This window comes from Falco biarmicus, chromosome 11 (assembly GCF_023638135.1).
Source record: "Falco biarmicus isolate bFalBia1 chromosome 11, bFalBia1.pri, whole genome shotgun sequence".
NCBI lineage: Eukaryota > Metazoa > Chordata > Aves > Falconiformes > Falconidae > Falco > Falco biarmicus.
Window position 1 is genome coordinate 12,034,654 of NC_079298.1, and position 15,204 is coordinate 12,049,857.

At 45.5% G+C, this 15,204-nt stretch overlaps 1 protein-coding gene across 1 annotated transcript in view; it reads left to right on the forward strand.

Annotated features, from left to right (window-relative positions):
- TRABD2B (TraB domain containing 2B) overlaps positions 1-15,204 on the forward strand; it is a 296,100-nt gene that overhangs the window by 169,754 nt on the left and 111,142 nt on the right. Inside the window, exon 4 of the mRNA XM_056356541.1 lies at positions 8,206-8,380. Coding sequence (XP_056212516.1) covers positions 8,206-8,380 — 175 coding nt within the window. The remainder of the gene's footprint in view (positions 1-8,205; positions 8,381-15,204) is intronic.

A 15,204-nucleotide genomic window follows, 5' to 3' on the forward strand; every position in this document is an offset into this window, starting at 1 on the left:
TTGGCAGGGTGCTGGCTGGGAGACCAGCAGTGGCAGGAGGGTTTGGGGCTCCCAGGAAAGGTCTCCACGCAGGGGTGGTGAGAGCTGGAGCTGCAGGGACACCGGCGTCCTGGTGCTCCGCGGGCTGCAGCCCACCCTGCAGGCAGGTTTACACTCAGGCCAGCAATGACTCCTACAGCTTTTGTACCACCTGCACAGCTGTGTTTTAAAAGTGTCATGCACTATCCATAGAGCCTTATCTAGCTTTCAGCTGGCTTTTCCCACCGCACCTTCTCCCATTTGCAGTTTTCCTCTATTTACAAATTTAGATGCTCCAGCGGCTCATAGACCTGCGCTAGCCAGTTTGAAACTCAGCCATGAAGACCTCTGTTTTCACGCTCAAGTTGCCACGCCATTCTGAGAGGTACCCAAGTCAGCTTTAAATTGGGTAGGCCAGTTACAGAAAGCTCGAGTGCGTGAACTGCAATGTATCCGCAACGTGTGGGACCCTGAGCAGTAATGCGGGTGGGCAGGGATTAGCTCATGGACAGAAGTCGCTCCCCAGAACTGGTCCCAGGACATGTGCCTGCTCTTACACTGGCTTTCCTTGTGCTCTTGGACTTTCTTTCCTCTCTCGCTTGCCTTCAAGCAAAAGGCATTTTTACTTCCCCCCCACCCACACCTCCAGCCCTATCCAGAGATTTTCTGTGGGTTTGTGGTGCCCCACAGTAGCGGGTTAGTGAGAGAGGACTCTTCTCCTCCTCTTCATTGCTATTTCCAGGGAAAAGAGTACAGAGAGGCTGCCAGGGCTGCGAGCCTTGTGCTTCTTTCCTCTGAGTCAGCAGGTGGAGGAAAGAACACATTGGAAAGGAACAGTTGGGCTCTCTGGCATGGGGGTGTGAGACACCCCAGCCTCAGCTGCTGTCCCCAGAGCCTGAACGCGCCCCAGGGGGACAGGGACGGGGGTATTATCGGTGCACCACAGCCTGGAGAAAGGAGTCATCAGCATTTAGCTCAGAGAGGATTAGATGTGCCTAAGCGGAGCAGAAATGCTGCAAGCTGCAGCAATGCGTCCCCATTGCAATGACTTGAAGCCAGAAAACAGTTTTGGGTTTGTGAAGCCCCATTCCGGGCAACCCGCGGTTTGCCCGGTCACACCTTCCACCGGGGGACAGCTGGCTGTCCCTTTGCCTTGCAGTTTTTCAGGGCTGTTCCTTGCTTTTGGAGGTTTGGGACACTACAGACTGCTGCTAGGCCAAGGGATGTGATAGAAAATCCACCCCTGCCATGGAAATGCTGGGTTGGTCCAAACCCCAGCAGTGGATCCCAAAGGGCTCCATGGCACGGGGATGGCTGTGGCTGGGCAGCGTGGCCGGTGGGAGAAGTGTGACTGGTTTTTTGATCTGCACTGAAAACCTACAAGCCTCTGGCCGCAGTAAGAATTATCCCTGCAGAACTGTTCCACTTTATGCAAAGGGGTGGGAACAAAACCGGGTGAGCCCAGACTGGGGATATGTTTAAGCTTTCTGTGACTTCAGACCAGTTTGAGTCTGTATGAGTTTGGTGTCAGGGTATGCTTCTATTAAAGCATTTTAGCAGCCCCAAATCCACCAAATTGACATACCTGTCCTGACCACGACTTCCAAAACGTGCTGGATGTGCCTGTAATATATTCTCCAGTCCCACCTTGAGTAGATGTTTGCCCTGGGAAAGGGAAAGGAGCGATGGAACTTACCTACCCTGAAGATTAAAGACTCCTTTTACAGTCCACTCAGGCTTCTAATATATTACTTTAAATTTCGGTGGTCAAAAAAAAGCAATAATGGCTTAATCACAACATGCTTGAACTGGACGCCATTTGGCAGAGCTCCTTCCTGGTTTCCTTTTTCCATCACAGGCTGAAAGCTCATCTTGGCAGCTTCCAGCTTTGGGCTAAATCAGATTAACCAGACACCCCCTCTTTGGCCACTGAAGGTCACTGTCAGGATGGAAACTCAGGAGTGCTGGAGGAAAACCACTTGAGTCTGCTGCAGCATTTGTCTCTGCAGAAGCCACATCCTCCTCACGGAGATGCTTGCTTTTGCAGCCCATTCACTTTGCACTGTTCAAATCCTTCATATCAAAGGCTGCAGTCAGTGGATATTCCTCTCCCAGATGCCAGAAGGGTCCATAAATCAGGAGGAAACAGGTGTCTTCCAAGTCCAGAGCAGTACATTTTGCAGCACTACAGCAAAAGCCACAGCGCCCTGTCAAGGGCTGTTAATGAGAGGGTATCCTCCCTTCATAAAGGAACGATAACTCGAGCTCGATGTCAGCCTCTGACCCGAGAAGGGCTGGTGTGATGTGAATTTAGGGCTGTTCAGTTTGTCAGAGGAGCCAGCGGGTTTTGGGATGCTGCTTTGGCTCCCTGGCAGCCCCCATAAGCTGCACTGTCAGCTCCGGAGATCCTTATCTTGCGTAGTGCTGCCGGCTGTACAAAAGTTCCTGACCTGCGTGGTGCAGGGAAAGTCCTGCAAGGCAGGATCCCTTACTTGTCTTCTGGCCTCTGCCCATGTAAAGCTCATAAACGAGAAGACTAATAAAGAGAACCCAATATTTATCATGTTTAAAAAAATGTAATGCAGTTGGAGCGATCTGGGAGCAGCTCTCTGCCAACAACGGGAGATAAGGATTGCTAGCGTGGAGGCTGAGCCCTGCTGTCGGGGGAAGATGGATGGGGTTCGTATTGAGGTGCTGGACTGGAGCTCAGGAAGCTGATGGCCAACTTCCCACCTTGCCATAGACATCCCTTGTGACCCTGGGTGTGCCGCCTCCTGTTTTCTCTGTTTAGCCTGTGAATGCTCTGGGAAGCAGAGAAATAAGGCTTTTTTATTATTAAGAATTGTCCCTGCAAGGATTAGTGACGGTACGGTACTTGTGGTGGTCTGGCATTTGGACATTGCCCAGGAGGTGAGGCTGGAAAGCCATTAGTTACCTGCTGATGAGACAGGTGGGGAGAGGAGTCTCAGAAGCTAAGAAGGTTGGCTAAGGTGTGGGAACATAATGGCAGGAAAGGTTTTAGGATCACTATATTTTCCATGGCAGGGGATGGCTTCCCATTTCCCAATCTCAGCTTCGTCTTCTCCATCTGCGGATAGGCTTATGGTTGAGGACCACCTCTGCCTACACACAGGCAAGAAAGGGCATGCAACACATTATTCTAATGATGGTAGTATTGGTTTTTCATTGACACATTCTTACAATTTGCATGCACGTTCCGGAAATAGGCTAGCACCACTGGAACGGAACGAGGCCCAAAAAGGTTGTCAGAGGATTAGGGAATGTAGCGTATAGGAGTAGGAATGATAACACTATTCTTTCCCTTCTCGTTGTGATGTGATACTTGACTGAATCTAGAGCAGTTCTACTGTAGCAAATAGATCCAAAGCAGGAAAAAATGCTAACCAAAGCTGATGGTGCTTATATGTGTCCAAAAAAACCCATTCGCAGATAGATATTCACAAACTGTGGCATCGTGCCTCTGTCCAGAATATTTGTCCAAACATTAAAAAATAATAAATAAGAAAATGTATGTAAATGTAGTCCTGTGTTTATGAATTTTCAGCTGAACTTTGGCAGTAAGCCCTAAATGTGATAAAAGACTCTGCACTAATATATTTTGCTTTTCTCTTTTTTTTTTTTTGGTTTCTTTTCATTTCTTTGTCTCTATAGACAAAGCTGACAGCATAGCATAGATCTTGAGATATGGCTGATGCATTTTTCTAAGCTAAAGTATGTTGTTAGCTTATGCCTACGATAGCAGCAGAATCCCAGCCTCCTTCCACAAAGTATTTGTGGGAAGAACGGTTACCACTGAGCATTGTCTTGGGCTTTGGATCTTCCTTTGGGTCCTTCAACAGCTAGATTCAGCCAGAGCCTCGCATGTAACATCAAGTTGGAAAGTCTTGCTGTCCCCATTTTACAGATGGACTTTTGAGAGACAGGAGGAATAGAGCCAAAAGCTTCAAAGATACTTGGTGGAGGTTAAGTGCTGAGTTTCCTTTGAAGATCTAAACCCAAATGACATGCTTGTGATCATGCAAGAGATTTGTATAGCCCATGGGAGCAGAACCATTTTTTTCAGGGTAGTGTCGTAACCGCTCCACAATCCTTCCTCTTCCTTCTTCCTAAAGCTCCCACTGACTTCAAAGGTGAAGAATTATGGGCGACATCCCACAGCACTGTGAGTTTGGACATGTGTGCAGAGCTTTACCCACAAATATATTCCATCAGGGATACTGACTCAAGGAAAATTACAAAGGCAATGTGGAGGGGAAGGAATTTCTTGAAGGGTGGGACTTCACTTCTTTTTTTGTTCACATATTCTCTTCTTTAACCTCAAAGGCTTAACTAAGGATTGCAAGGTGTATCTAATGACTCAGTTTAGGGTCCGTCTGTACTGTCCATAGGAGAGCCATAACCCAAAGTAGATAGCAATAGAAAAAAAGAAGAGTTGTAGCTGATTCAGTCAAACAAAATATTCTTTCTTTTGAACACCTCTGAATGTAATTTATTATTTAGTTTCCATGGGAAATACATAGTATGTGTGTGTCTATTTATATAGATATGGATATAGATGTAGATATATAGATATGGATATAGATGTAGATACATAGATATGAGGTGGTTGGATTCCCTGAAAGTTGCATAGCTTGCAGATACTGGACAGAAAGAATCTGTTTATCTCTTGTTATGTGTATCCACTACAAAGTAAGCACACCCCGGCTGATGGGTAGCACTGTGTTTTTCTCCTGATCCAGCTGCTGCTCTCCTAGATGAACAGCAGAGAATTAGTAGTTCGGATTTTTCAACAGTCACATCATCTACCCCACTATACAGTTATATATACTGGTAGCAGTATTCAGCTATTATCACAAAGTCAGTCCTTCACCCATTGGCACAGCAAATGTCTCATCCATTCACTATCAGTTCAAAACAACAAATACCTATCATTAAAATGGTAAAATTATCTTTACTCTGAATGGAAACAAAAATATTTGATAAAGTGGAAGAGGAAAGGTGTATCCCTCTGGTGCGTTCTTTAGCCCATCCTTTTAAAACAACAGATTTTCTTTTTTCAAACAAAACCCTTAAATTCTGGCTGAAGTTAACAACTTCCCAATTGTGTCTGTCTGTTTCTTGACTTCCTGATCCCTGCCTGGTGGTTAGAAATCCAAAGGGTTTCTTAAATCATCAGGAGCAGCTGCCTCCTTGAAGCCAGGCATGGTCTATGTCACCAGCTGTGGAAAGGAACCGCGATACAGGGAGGAGCGGGGGTGATTAATGGGGCCAGTGTCGTAGCTCACAGTGTGGTTGCACTACAGTGTACAGGCATACTTACTTCAATCATGCATCTCCTGTCCTCTGCCATGAAGAAACATACGTGCATGTTTTATTTTTGCCAGTGACAGAGCAGTCATTAGAAATACAGGAATGCACAGAGTGCATCGGGACCTGTAGCTGATGGTGTGTCTCCAGAGGCGATGCCCGCCTTCCTCTTGTTCCTTGGACAAGCATGAGAAGCGTTGGCAAAACCCAGCGCTTGCTTTTAAATTTATCTCTCTGCCATTGGCAAACTCTTTCCCACAGAAGAGAAAGAAAGAATGGGAGGGAAGAAAAAAAAGAGGCAAGTAAATGGTTCCGTTTTGTGGACTGTATTTCAGGCTAGATAAAGCGTAGGAACAACCTATGTTGAATACGGATGTAGGACTGCAAGTGATGGTGTCACACAAGCTGAAGGAAGGTGCTTTCCTTCTTGGCAAACAGCCTCTAGGTCAGGGTCTGGACACAGCTTCTGTCCTGGGACTATCTAAGCCTCTGGCAGCAGAGCTTTCCCTGGTTGGAGTGGGATGCACAAAGCCGTTCAATCCTCATGCTTTGCGTAAGGGCCGGTTGTCCTGCCTGGCAGTGCGGTACCTGGCTTTCCCCAAAGCACCTCAGGTCATTCAGGACCAGGTCCCATCAGTTCCCAGCTGTCACTTCAGCCAAAAGCAGGGGAGAGACTTCTTGGGTGTTGAGCCTTCAGATGCTCTCTAGAACTTTAACCTTCCATTTCAGTCTCTGAAGGCTCCCCTGGCTCCTGGCTCAGCTACATCAAAGCATTAAACACAGAGCCTTAGTACAGAGGAGATCCAAAGGCCTGCAGTATCTGCATGGACCAACTGATGCACAGCTTTGCATTGCAGAGGTTATTGCAAGCGTAAAATGGTTACCTGTTCCTCAGGCTTTATTCCTGCAACAAAAACCTCTCCCTGCCTTTCACCAGGAATCGAAGCCACTACATCCTTCGCTGCTGTAGCCACCAGCATCCCTCTGAGACGAACGCAAGCTCTTGCCAGACACTGAGGCAACTTCCTTGTGTATTAACAAGAAACTGGTGTCTCTGATAGGTCTGGCTTAATAGGACTTATTTTTGTTGAGTGCTGGCAGAGGGCTAAACTGAGAACAAGGCGCAAAGTACTTGCATGCTCTGAGGAATTCACAAGATAGGCTGGCAAAGCCAAGCCATGCTGGAAAGCCCAGAAGAAGAGTAATGTGATTGAACCCTTAAGGAGGGACGTGCTGCGAGATGTAACGGTGATTTGGCAAAGCACGTTGCAAAGCTGTTTGGAAAATTGAAGGTCGAGCTGCACTGCATAGCTGGGGCAGGTCACTGCCAACAGCAGGATTAACTCCAGCCACGTGGGATTCCCTGGCTCAGGAGATCTGGTGCCCATTTCTATCTCACCCAGCTGGGTACAGCCTTTGGTGGGAACCCAGAACAAGGCTTAGACTTGTCCTTCTGCATAATGCACGGTGACATCTCTCTGCTGCTTGGTCCCCCACGTGTTAGGAGAGCTGTAGATGAGGCTGCAATGAAAAAGCTTTAAGAAGAGCCACTGGGAAGATAGAAATTAGTTCTTTTCCTAAGACTTGCTGAAAGCTTCTGGAGACGCAGTGTGAGTGAAGAGGGTGGGAAGAGGTAAAAATTGTTGTGATAAAATCACATGGCCAAGTGGGAAGGTAAGAGGTGGGCTGAAAAACAAAGACTAAAGGCAAGTTTTAGAAAACTAGTATGGGAACTTGGTGTAGTAGAAGACCAGAGAAAGAATTAACCAAAGAAACTTGCATCAAGTATTTCAGCACAGTGAGTGAGGGACGTTCCCCCTATGGGCTGTGCATGCGGCACCGTTACCACGGACTCAGATTAACGCTGGAAATCCTGGCGGCTTTACAGCTCCCCGGGGACTCAGAAACCTGCGTCTGGGCTTTGCAGTTTGAGCTGCTCTCCAGTGGCGAGGCACAGAAAATCGCTGGAAGGTGCCTGGGTCCTGTGAGCAGCCATCAAACAGTGCCCGCTTACAGCGCTTCTGGCTGCGGGGCCGGGGGTAGACCTGGGCCCCCACCATGCCAGAATGAAGTCGCCTGTCCCCACAGTCAGTCAGAGACGTTCCGGCTTGTCTGTCCGCTCTAGCTTGGGTCTCGGCTCATTGCTGGGTCTGCTGCACTGACTTGAACGGTCCCTGGGGTTTCAGCCTTTCTCCTGTGCCTACGAACGTCTCTCCTCACAAAAACAGGGACTGAAGGAGCAGTTCTTCTGGAAATCCATTTCTCAAAAATATCAGAAATGTTCCGGGGATTTATGTGTTGCAATGCACGGTCTCTTCTGGTGAGGCCTGATAGCATCTAAAACTGCAAGAAAGGCGAGGGGTTTACCCTGTTTGCATCTCCCTATGCCTGGATTTGCTAACCTTTCCTGCTTTTTTACCTGTTAGGTTATTAAGAGGGAGCATATGCAAGCCAAATCTTGCAGTCCTTAGTCAAGGTCATGGTGACCTTGGCTGAGAACAGATTACAGGGCTTGTTCTGGTGCTAAATCACCAGTGAGCTGTGTCGAACAAGTAGAAAATAAAGGGTTTAGTAACTCACCCAACTATAACGTCTAAAACTACATTCTGCTGAAGGGACAGAGAAAAATCAAAATGAAGTTGCATTTAATAAAATACTAGTTTAACAAAAAGAAAAAAGGCATGTTGATTGCTGATTCATTTTTCCTGTGTAGAGTTACCAGCAAGCTCTTTTCTTCTGGTGGTTTCTTGTATGATAATGATGCTCAGGTGGTTTAAATAAGGCTAGATTAAAGCGTCCAGTGTTTGGGGGATTACTAAACCACTGTCACCTGAACTACAGCCTCTGTCTCCATTTCAGGTCCCTAACTTCATCAACACAACGCTCCCACCCCACGAGCAGGTGACGGCTCAGGAGATAGACAGCTACTTCAGACAGGAGCTCATCTATAAGAGGAATGAGAGGATGGGGAAAAGAGTGATGGCGCTTTTAAGGGAGAACGCAGACAAGAGCTTCTTCTTTGCCTTTGGAGCAGGTATGGTGTGAGATTTTTCTGTTGTACTCAGTTACTGTGACTGAAAGTAAAGCGGCTTGAATGCTTTGGGGTTTTGTCTCTGGTCCTGCGGGAAGAATTCTTAGGGAACTTCCATTTGAAGGGGGAAGGCTTTTGTTTGTCTAAACCTGCTTCAGAAATGCAGTGAGTTGGTGTAGGAGGTGGGTCTGGCTGCAGCTGGGCTGTGGACAGGCTGTGCTCCGGTGCTGTGGCATAGGCACGTGTGTGTGACTCGGGGTTCCAGACCTCTCAGGGTTGCTGCAGTTTAACTTTCTCAGTGGGTGACTTAGCTGCTTTGGTGGTTTGTCTGTGCAAACTGGCTCGTTTTGGACCTTGCACAAGTGTATGAGTTATGTGTGGAGCTAAATACCAGCATTTAAAATCATTAAGTAAAAATCCAGCGTGTACCTCTACCTGTTTAAATTCTTCCCGCGAGGTCTGCAGAACAAAGATGTCTATAGTACTTCTGTGAGCCTGCAACAGTATGTGCTACTGTCCTTTTTTGCCTCGCCCTTGGTTTTCTTTTTTCCCCCTTTTGCAATGTTATTCACATTTTTGTGTGATAAGAGTATAAATAATAATTGTTCGGGCCCCGGTTCAGCCAAATCCTGAGCACCAGCTTAAGTGGCTGTTTGAGCTCCCTCAAGTTGAAGGCAGCCTGAGATTGTCGTGCCGAGAACCGATCTGCTCCTTCTGCTCCCTCTCCTTGGTAATTTCTCATTTTTGACAGAACTTTGTTTCTCATCCCGTGGCTTTTGCTATGAACTTTGGCAACAACTCACTTTTCGCTACTCACTTCAGTGGGAGCTTTGATTTAAAGACCGCAGGGTTTAGCAGAGATACATGCGTTTTGATGCATTTATTTGTTGAATGTGTTTAGGCTGAATTTTCCCAAGCTTACTTAATCTCGAGCTTGTCTGGTATTTCTGTCCAAGGAGTTTTGCTTAACTGTTTTTACAGTAGGAAAATATATCATGGTGCTTTGTAGTTGGACAGGGATTCATAAATACCAGCTTGGTCTAATGCATGGAGTGAGGTTTATCAGTGATTATGGTGGTTTTGATGTAGTCTCCAGTTTTGGAAGTCCCTTAACCAGTATATACTGGAAGAATAAACCGGGTACGATCGCCCACTTGCCCTGCTCAGTAAATGCTTTTCCTGGGTGTCAGTTACAGACCATGGCTTGAGACAGGACCTTGGACTAGATGGGTCATGGAGCCAATCCACTGCAGGTATTTGTGTGTGATAATAACAGAAATCAAATTGAGCAAATGAATACTAATTACACATTGCTTTCTATAGAAAGTGACATCTAAGTTGTTGGAGGTTTGAGCTTTCGTTCCCTGTCCCCGTCAGAGAGCAGCTCCTGGGCAGCATCACCTGGGGAAGCTGGCTCCTAAAGAGCAAGTCCCGTTTTGTCCTTTACTCCTCATTTTTGGTTATGTTGAAAACAGCCTTTGTTGCTGGGTTGTTTCTTTTTCCTAGCACTGACTGCAGCAGGACAGAACAGACACATACAGCCCAGATTTGTTAAAAATCCGTGCGTGGGACATGCTGAGGAAAGCTTTTTGTTTTGGGTTCTTTGTTGCAGCATCCCTTTGGCCTTTCTCACTAAAGCAGGCCATCCCTACTTTAAGTACAATTAATTCCTCCTCTTTTCCCTGGGGTGGTTTTTTCTTTGTGCAGTAAGTACTGAGAAAATTATTAATTTTTCAATGCCAAAACTTCTATGTGGCTGAAGTGCAAGCAAGTTCATTTTCTCTTAGGATTCAAATGCAGGTTTTTTTTTTCCTGAAGGTTTTTGTTAGGGTTTGTTGGTTTGTGTTTTTTTTTTTGGTTGCGTTTCTTTTTTACACGCTGAATTGTAAGAGTAGGGTTTATTGGTACATTTTGTATTTTGCATTCTTATATCTGCTTCTTGAATTGTAAGGGGGTTTTTTAGGTATGTGCTCGGGTCATGAATTCAGATTGTTTTCTTAAACGTTAAGGGTTTGGTTTTGCTTTTTATAAAAGTGAAGGGTGGTTTTGATGAAAGTTGAGGCTTTCACATATTCCCATGAATTCTGAAGTGCAAAATTTTAAGGAACGCACCTTTTGTTAGGACAGACTTTGATAGAGTCTGCAGGAGTGCATTTGCTCTCAGAACAGTGCAAAAGTTAGTTCACCTCTTTTAAGAGTCTGCGTATTTAAGACTAACATGATGGAGGGGAAATAATTTGAAAAAATATTCTGGACAATGCACCGCAAAAAGTATTGTTCTTATGCTAAGCATGATCTCTGCATTAATCCATTTATTTTGAGGATATTGGAACCAATGAATGAATAATAATTTAATTATATGTGTATATTATGAATTGGTTTCCAATTTCGTAATCTCTGTCATAGTTTCTGGGAAGGGAAGAATTGGATAAAATTATGCTGGCAAATAAAATTAGGAAAAAGAAGTATTTTGCTAAACAAGAAAATAAGTCTGTTATGAGAAACACACCTTGGAAAAACTTCACCAAATGCGGTGTTACAGAGTGGGGCTGCTGTGGGAGGGAGTCCCAAACCCTGCACCATGATTCATGTGGGCTCGGTGGCATCCTGTAACTCGGAGGTTATAGCTGGAGCCAAGGGGCTTGGGGACAGGGTCCTACCCTGCAAACAGCCCTCCTGAGGCAGAGCCCTTGCTGGTTCCTCTGGTGGCCTCCCCCCAGGGAGCCGTACCTGGTGCAAACCGCCGTAGTTAGGTTCACCTGGCTTTTGCGCAGCTGCCTGCAGCAGCTGAAGCTCTGTTGCTCTGTTGGGGCACCATCCTCAGGCTGATTCAAGATGCCAGTGCCATGGATGGGTAGTTCAGTAACATCTAACACTAAATTAGTATAATGAGCTTGACTAAGCCAGGAGACGCCACGCAGGTGTCTTTGCAAATTACAGTCTGGTTCAGTTCAGCGTACCCTTCTCAGCTGCAGCAGCAAGATGTTTTATAGACTCCTCCAGGAGTATGTACTGTTGTTTGGAACAAAAGAAACCAAACCTAGACCACGCACAGGGGTCACCATGACCAAAAGCAGTATTCTACAGGATGAAAACCATGGCTGGCTTCAGCTGTAAACCAAAATGATGATATCTTGGCTGCATGGTGGTGCAGGAACCCAGTGCTGCTGAGCTGGGGGATGCCACTGTCTGGCTTTGGACTGGCAGAAATCCTTTCTGGGTTGAACCATGGCGTGTACTTTGCCATCAGAAAAACCATAGCTCATCCAGTGTAAGCTGAGTTCCCACCTGGCTGGATGAAAACATGTGGCTGGAGTGGGACATGGCAACTCCTGTCACCAGATCTAAATAACCTTCAAGTAGTGCAAGATCCCATACCCTGGTCCCACCAGATCTGGCAGGTCAGGTCACCACTGGAAACACCCCTACTGGTTTCAGATGGAAGTTTGTTATAAAACACACGGAAATGTGCAAGAAATAAAAATTGTGTGGAAATTGGTGTGGAGTGCTGCTCATGTACAGCAGGAGTCACCCTGGGAGAAAAGCATTACTGTTTTTTCTGAAGAATGTTTATTTTCCAGTAAAGCTATGGTCATTGGGCTGATTAGAATATAGCAGGCAATTAATTTCATTGCCTGTGCAGCTCTGCATGTTTATGGCCTTGCTATTAGTTGTTTTGTACACAGAATTTCTTCTTTCTTCATCCTGCTTTGCTTTTAGACGAAGGTTGATTAAAATCTTTCAGCTGATAGTTTTTCGGTAAAAAATTGGGCGTTTGGGGAAAACAGAATTTTTCTGTTTGCTTCTGAAAAAGCAAGTCCACTTCTGCCAGACAGCAATCGACATAGCAAGTGCTTGGGTGTCGTTGTTCCCCTCTGAAAACTGGGGTTCCCAGTCAGCCTGTTGCTACGTGCCATTTGGAGCTGAGCTGCAAAGACTTCCTGGTGCATCCTAGGGGAGGTAGTGCAGGATCTGGTCCGTAACTGAGCACAAGGCTGTTAAACATTGAACAGACGAGTCCTGGGGAAGAAGGAGTGGTAAGGGGACAGGCATTGGAATATCCAAGCAAGCTGAGGTAAAACAGTTTTCAGATCCACCAAGTAAAGCCAAGCATTTTTATGCTGTTGAAAGATTTATTTTTTCTTTTCTTTGGTTCCAGTTAGCAGTACTAAAACAAAAAAATTACACAATTCTAAATGGAGCTTTTCAGTTTTCTGCCATTTTTAAAAATAAAAAGTAAACTTTTCAATAGATTTCCCCCTTCCCTGCCTTCCATGGCATTACTCACAATTTAAATGCATTGGACCAGTTCAGACTTTTAATTTATTCCTTTATAAAACACATAGAAGTGAAAATAGCCATTTATTCTTTCTACTTTCATTTCTTTCTCCTCTCCAAGAAAAATACAGGCCCTGGGTAGAACGGGACCCAGCTCTATACCCAGCTCTGTACACTTCATTCTTCTCCTGCCAGGGTTTACCATATTCAGACTTAATGTGAAAGTCTCACTATACCCATATTCACTGTAACTATACTCTAGTAATGAAACAACATTTATTGTTTGTGCAGTTAAGTGATATTTTTCAGGTAACAGGCGTCGTAACTTTTCCCTTTGAATGAATAAAGGTAGCTAAATAGAGTACTTGCAAGTAAAATCGGGGGGGGAGGTTTGCTTGGGTTTTGTGTTTTGAAAATCCATCCTGGATTGCTAGGAATTATTGATCCATAATAACAGTGAAGCACCTTAGAGCAAACAAGCACTGGCAATTTATAAAGGTCCATTTACAGTCAAGAAAGAGACACAGCCAAGAGCACATGGGCTGTTAAAAAGAGTTAATATTTTGGCAACTAAGTCTATGCACATGAAGTCAGTGTTTAAGAAAAAAAAATCACTCTGGTTTATTTCATTTTTATGGGCAAATAATTTTTGAGTAACACTTATGATAACAGATGGATAAATTTATGTCTGCAGTTAATTTGAACGATAATTTCCTTAGGATGTTTTACTTGCATGCATTTCTTTCTTTATTTATTTTATGAGAACTGTCAGTTTTGTAGCAGAGAGCTGGATTTACTGCTTCAGAAATTCGGATGCTGCTCCAGTTGATGATGTTTATTAGCAGCCAAATCAGTAGGCTTTAAGGCAGTGCTTTTGGTTATTTAAAATAATAAACATATTATGGAGAATATTCTTTTAGTGCTGGAAGAGAGAGCTGAAATGTAAGTACCATAGCATCTCCCGCAGCAGGAGGGGAATCAGACTGCCTCTGGACCACAGTCCTGCGGTGGAGGGAAGCATGTGTCTCCCCACCCCACCGGGTCCAGGCAGCCCCCTGTGTCCGAGAGGTCAGGGGAGACCCAGGCTGTTGTCTATGGTGTGGCTGAAGCCAGGGCGTGCTGGTGGCCGCAGCTCCTGGTGAAGTGGGTGTGTTAAGAGGGGTCGATGCCTGTGAGGGTGGGACCCCTTCTGCTCAGCTGTAGGCTTAGGCTGCTGAGATCAGGTACCTGCTGGTTGAAGGATTAGGTTTAAATTTCTGAGGCATTCTGCAAGAAAAAAAGATCCAGGCTTTGTTGTAGATGTCTGTGGGCTCCCATGAAAACAAAGGAATTCATCCCAGAGGAGAAACAGCAGCAGCAGATTTTGAACATTTCTGTGCTCAGAACAGGTGAATTCCCTCCCCGTCCCGCAGAGTTTTCTCAGCCAGCCTTGGGCAGTCAGCGTCATCAGCAATGATTCCAATCATCGTAATCACACTGCTAACAATAATCATAGAATCATAGAATAGTTTGGGTTAGAAGGGACCTTTAAAGGTCATCCAGTCCGACCTCTCAAACAATACTGTTCCATACTGTTTCCAAAATCTTTAGTAAATTATCTGGTGGCTCTTCATCATGGGACTCAGAAGCAGGTTGCGCTGTTTTCACTAGGGAAAGAGAGAATTGAGCAACTTTTCTATAGGATGGGGTTAGTGCGAGAACACAGCAAGATGTGAGAGGTGCGTATTTTTCTCCAAAAACTAAAGAGCTCCTGGGGAGATACCCAGATGATGTAGCGTGTCGTGAATATGCTTCATCCACAGCTAAAAAGGTGACTACAACTGAGATGGAACATGATGGCTGTTGATTGTGGCGGGGGAGGATGAGGGGAGGTGGAGGTGGGATTATTTTTGTTACTGGAAACCATATTTTGACTCAGTATTTTGGGAAAGGAAAGGAAGTGATGGATACTATACACAGCTTAAACACAAGTAATTAAAATCCAGGGAGCCTTTGTGAAAGCCATTAGCACCTGCCACCAGGTCTGGCACTCAGGTTCACACATGTTACTTGAAAGTGTTTTTTCAAAAGGGAAATGCCTTGAGGCTGCCATCCAACTGCACACTGAGGGCTGGGGATCTGCAGATGCTGAGTATACAAATAGCCGTTTTGCACTCCCGGCGGATGCAATGTTGTGTGTAAATCGGATACGAAGTTACACCCGCCATTGTGCCGCTGGGAACCAACTCAGCCTGGCATTGGAAGTCCAGCCTTCTGTCTTCCAGGATTGTGTAGCTCTTTTCTTAGTCTTGGATCCTCTGTAAAACATAAAAGAAAATAAAGGGGGGGAGGGGGGAGAGGGAAGAAAAAACACTTGCAGGCTGGGATATAAAGAGACTTTATCCCCCGAGTCAGGCATCCTGGTCCAACACTGATTAGTGGTGCTACTGACATCACTAGCACAGTTCATCAACGGGTTGTCTCGGTGGAGCAAGAAGTTGGCGACCAGGAGATTGAACTTGGCGAGCCTACAAAAGAGAAGAAAAGGGTGAATTAACAGTTTGCAGATG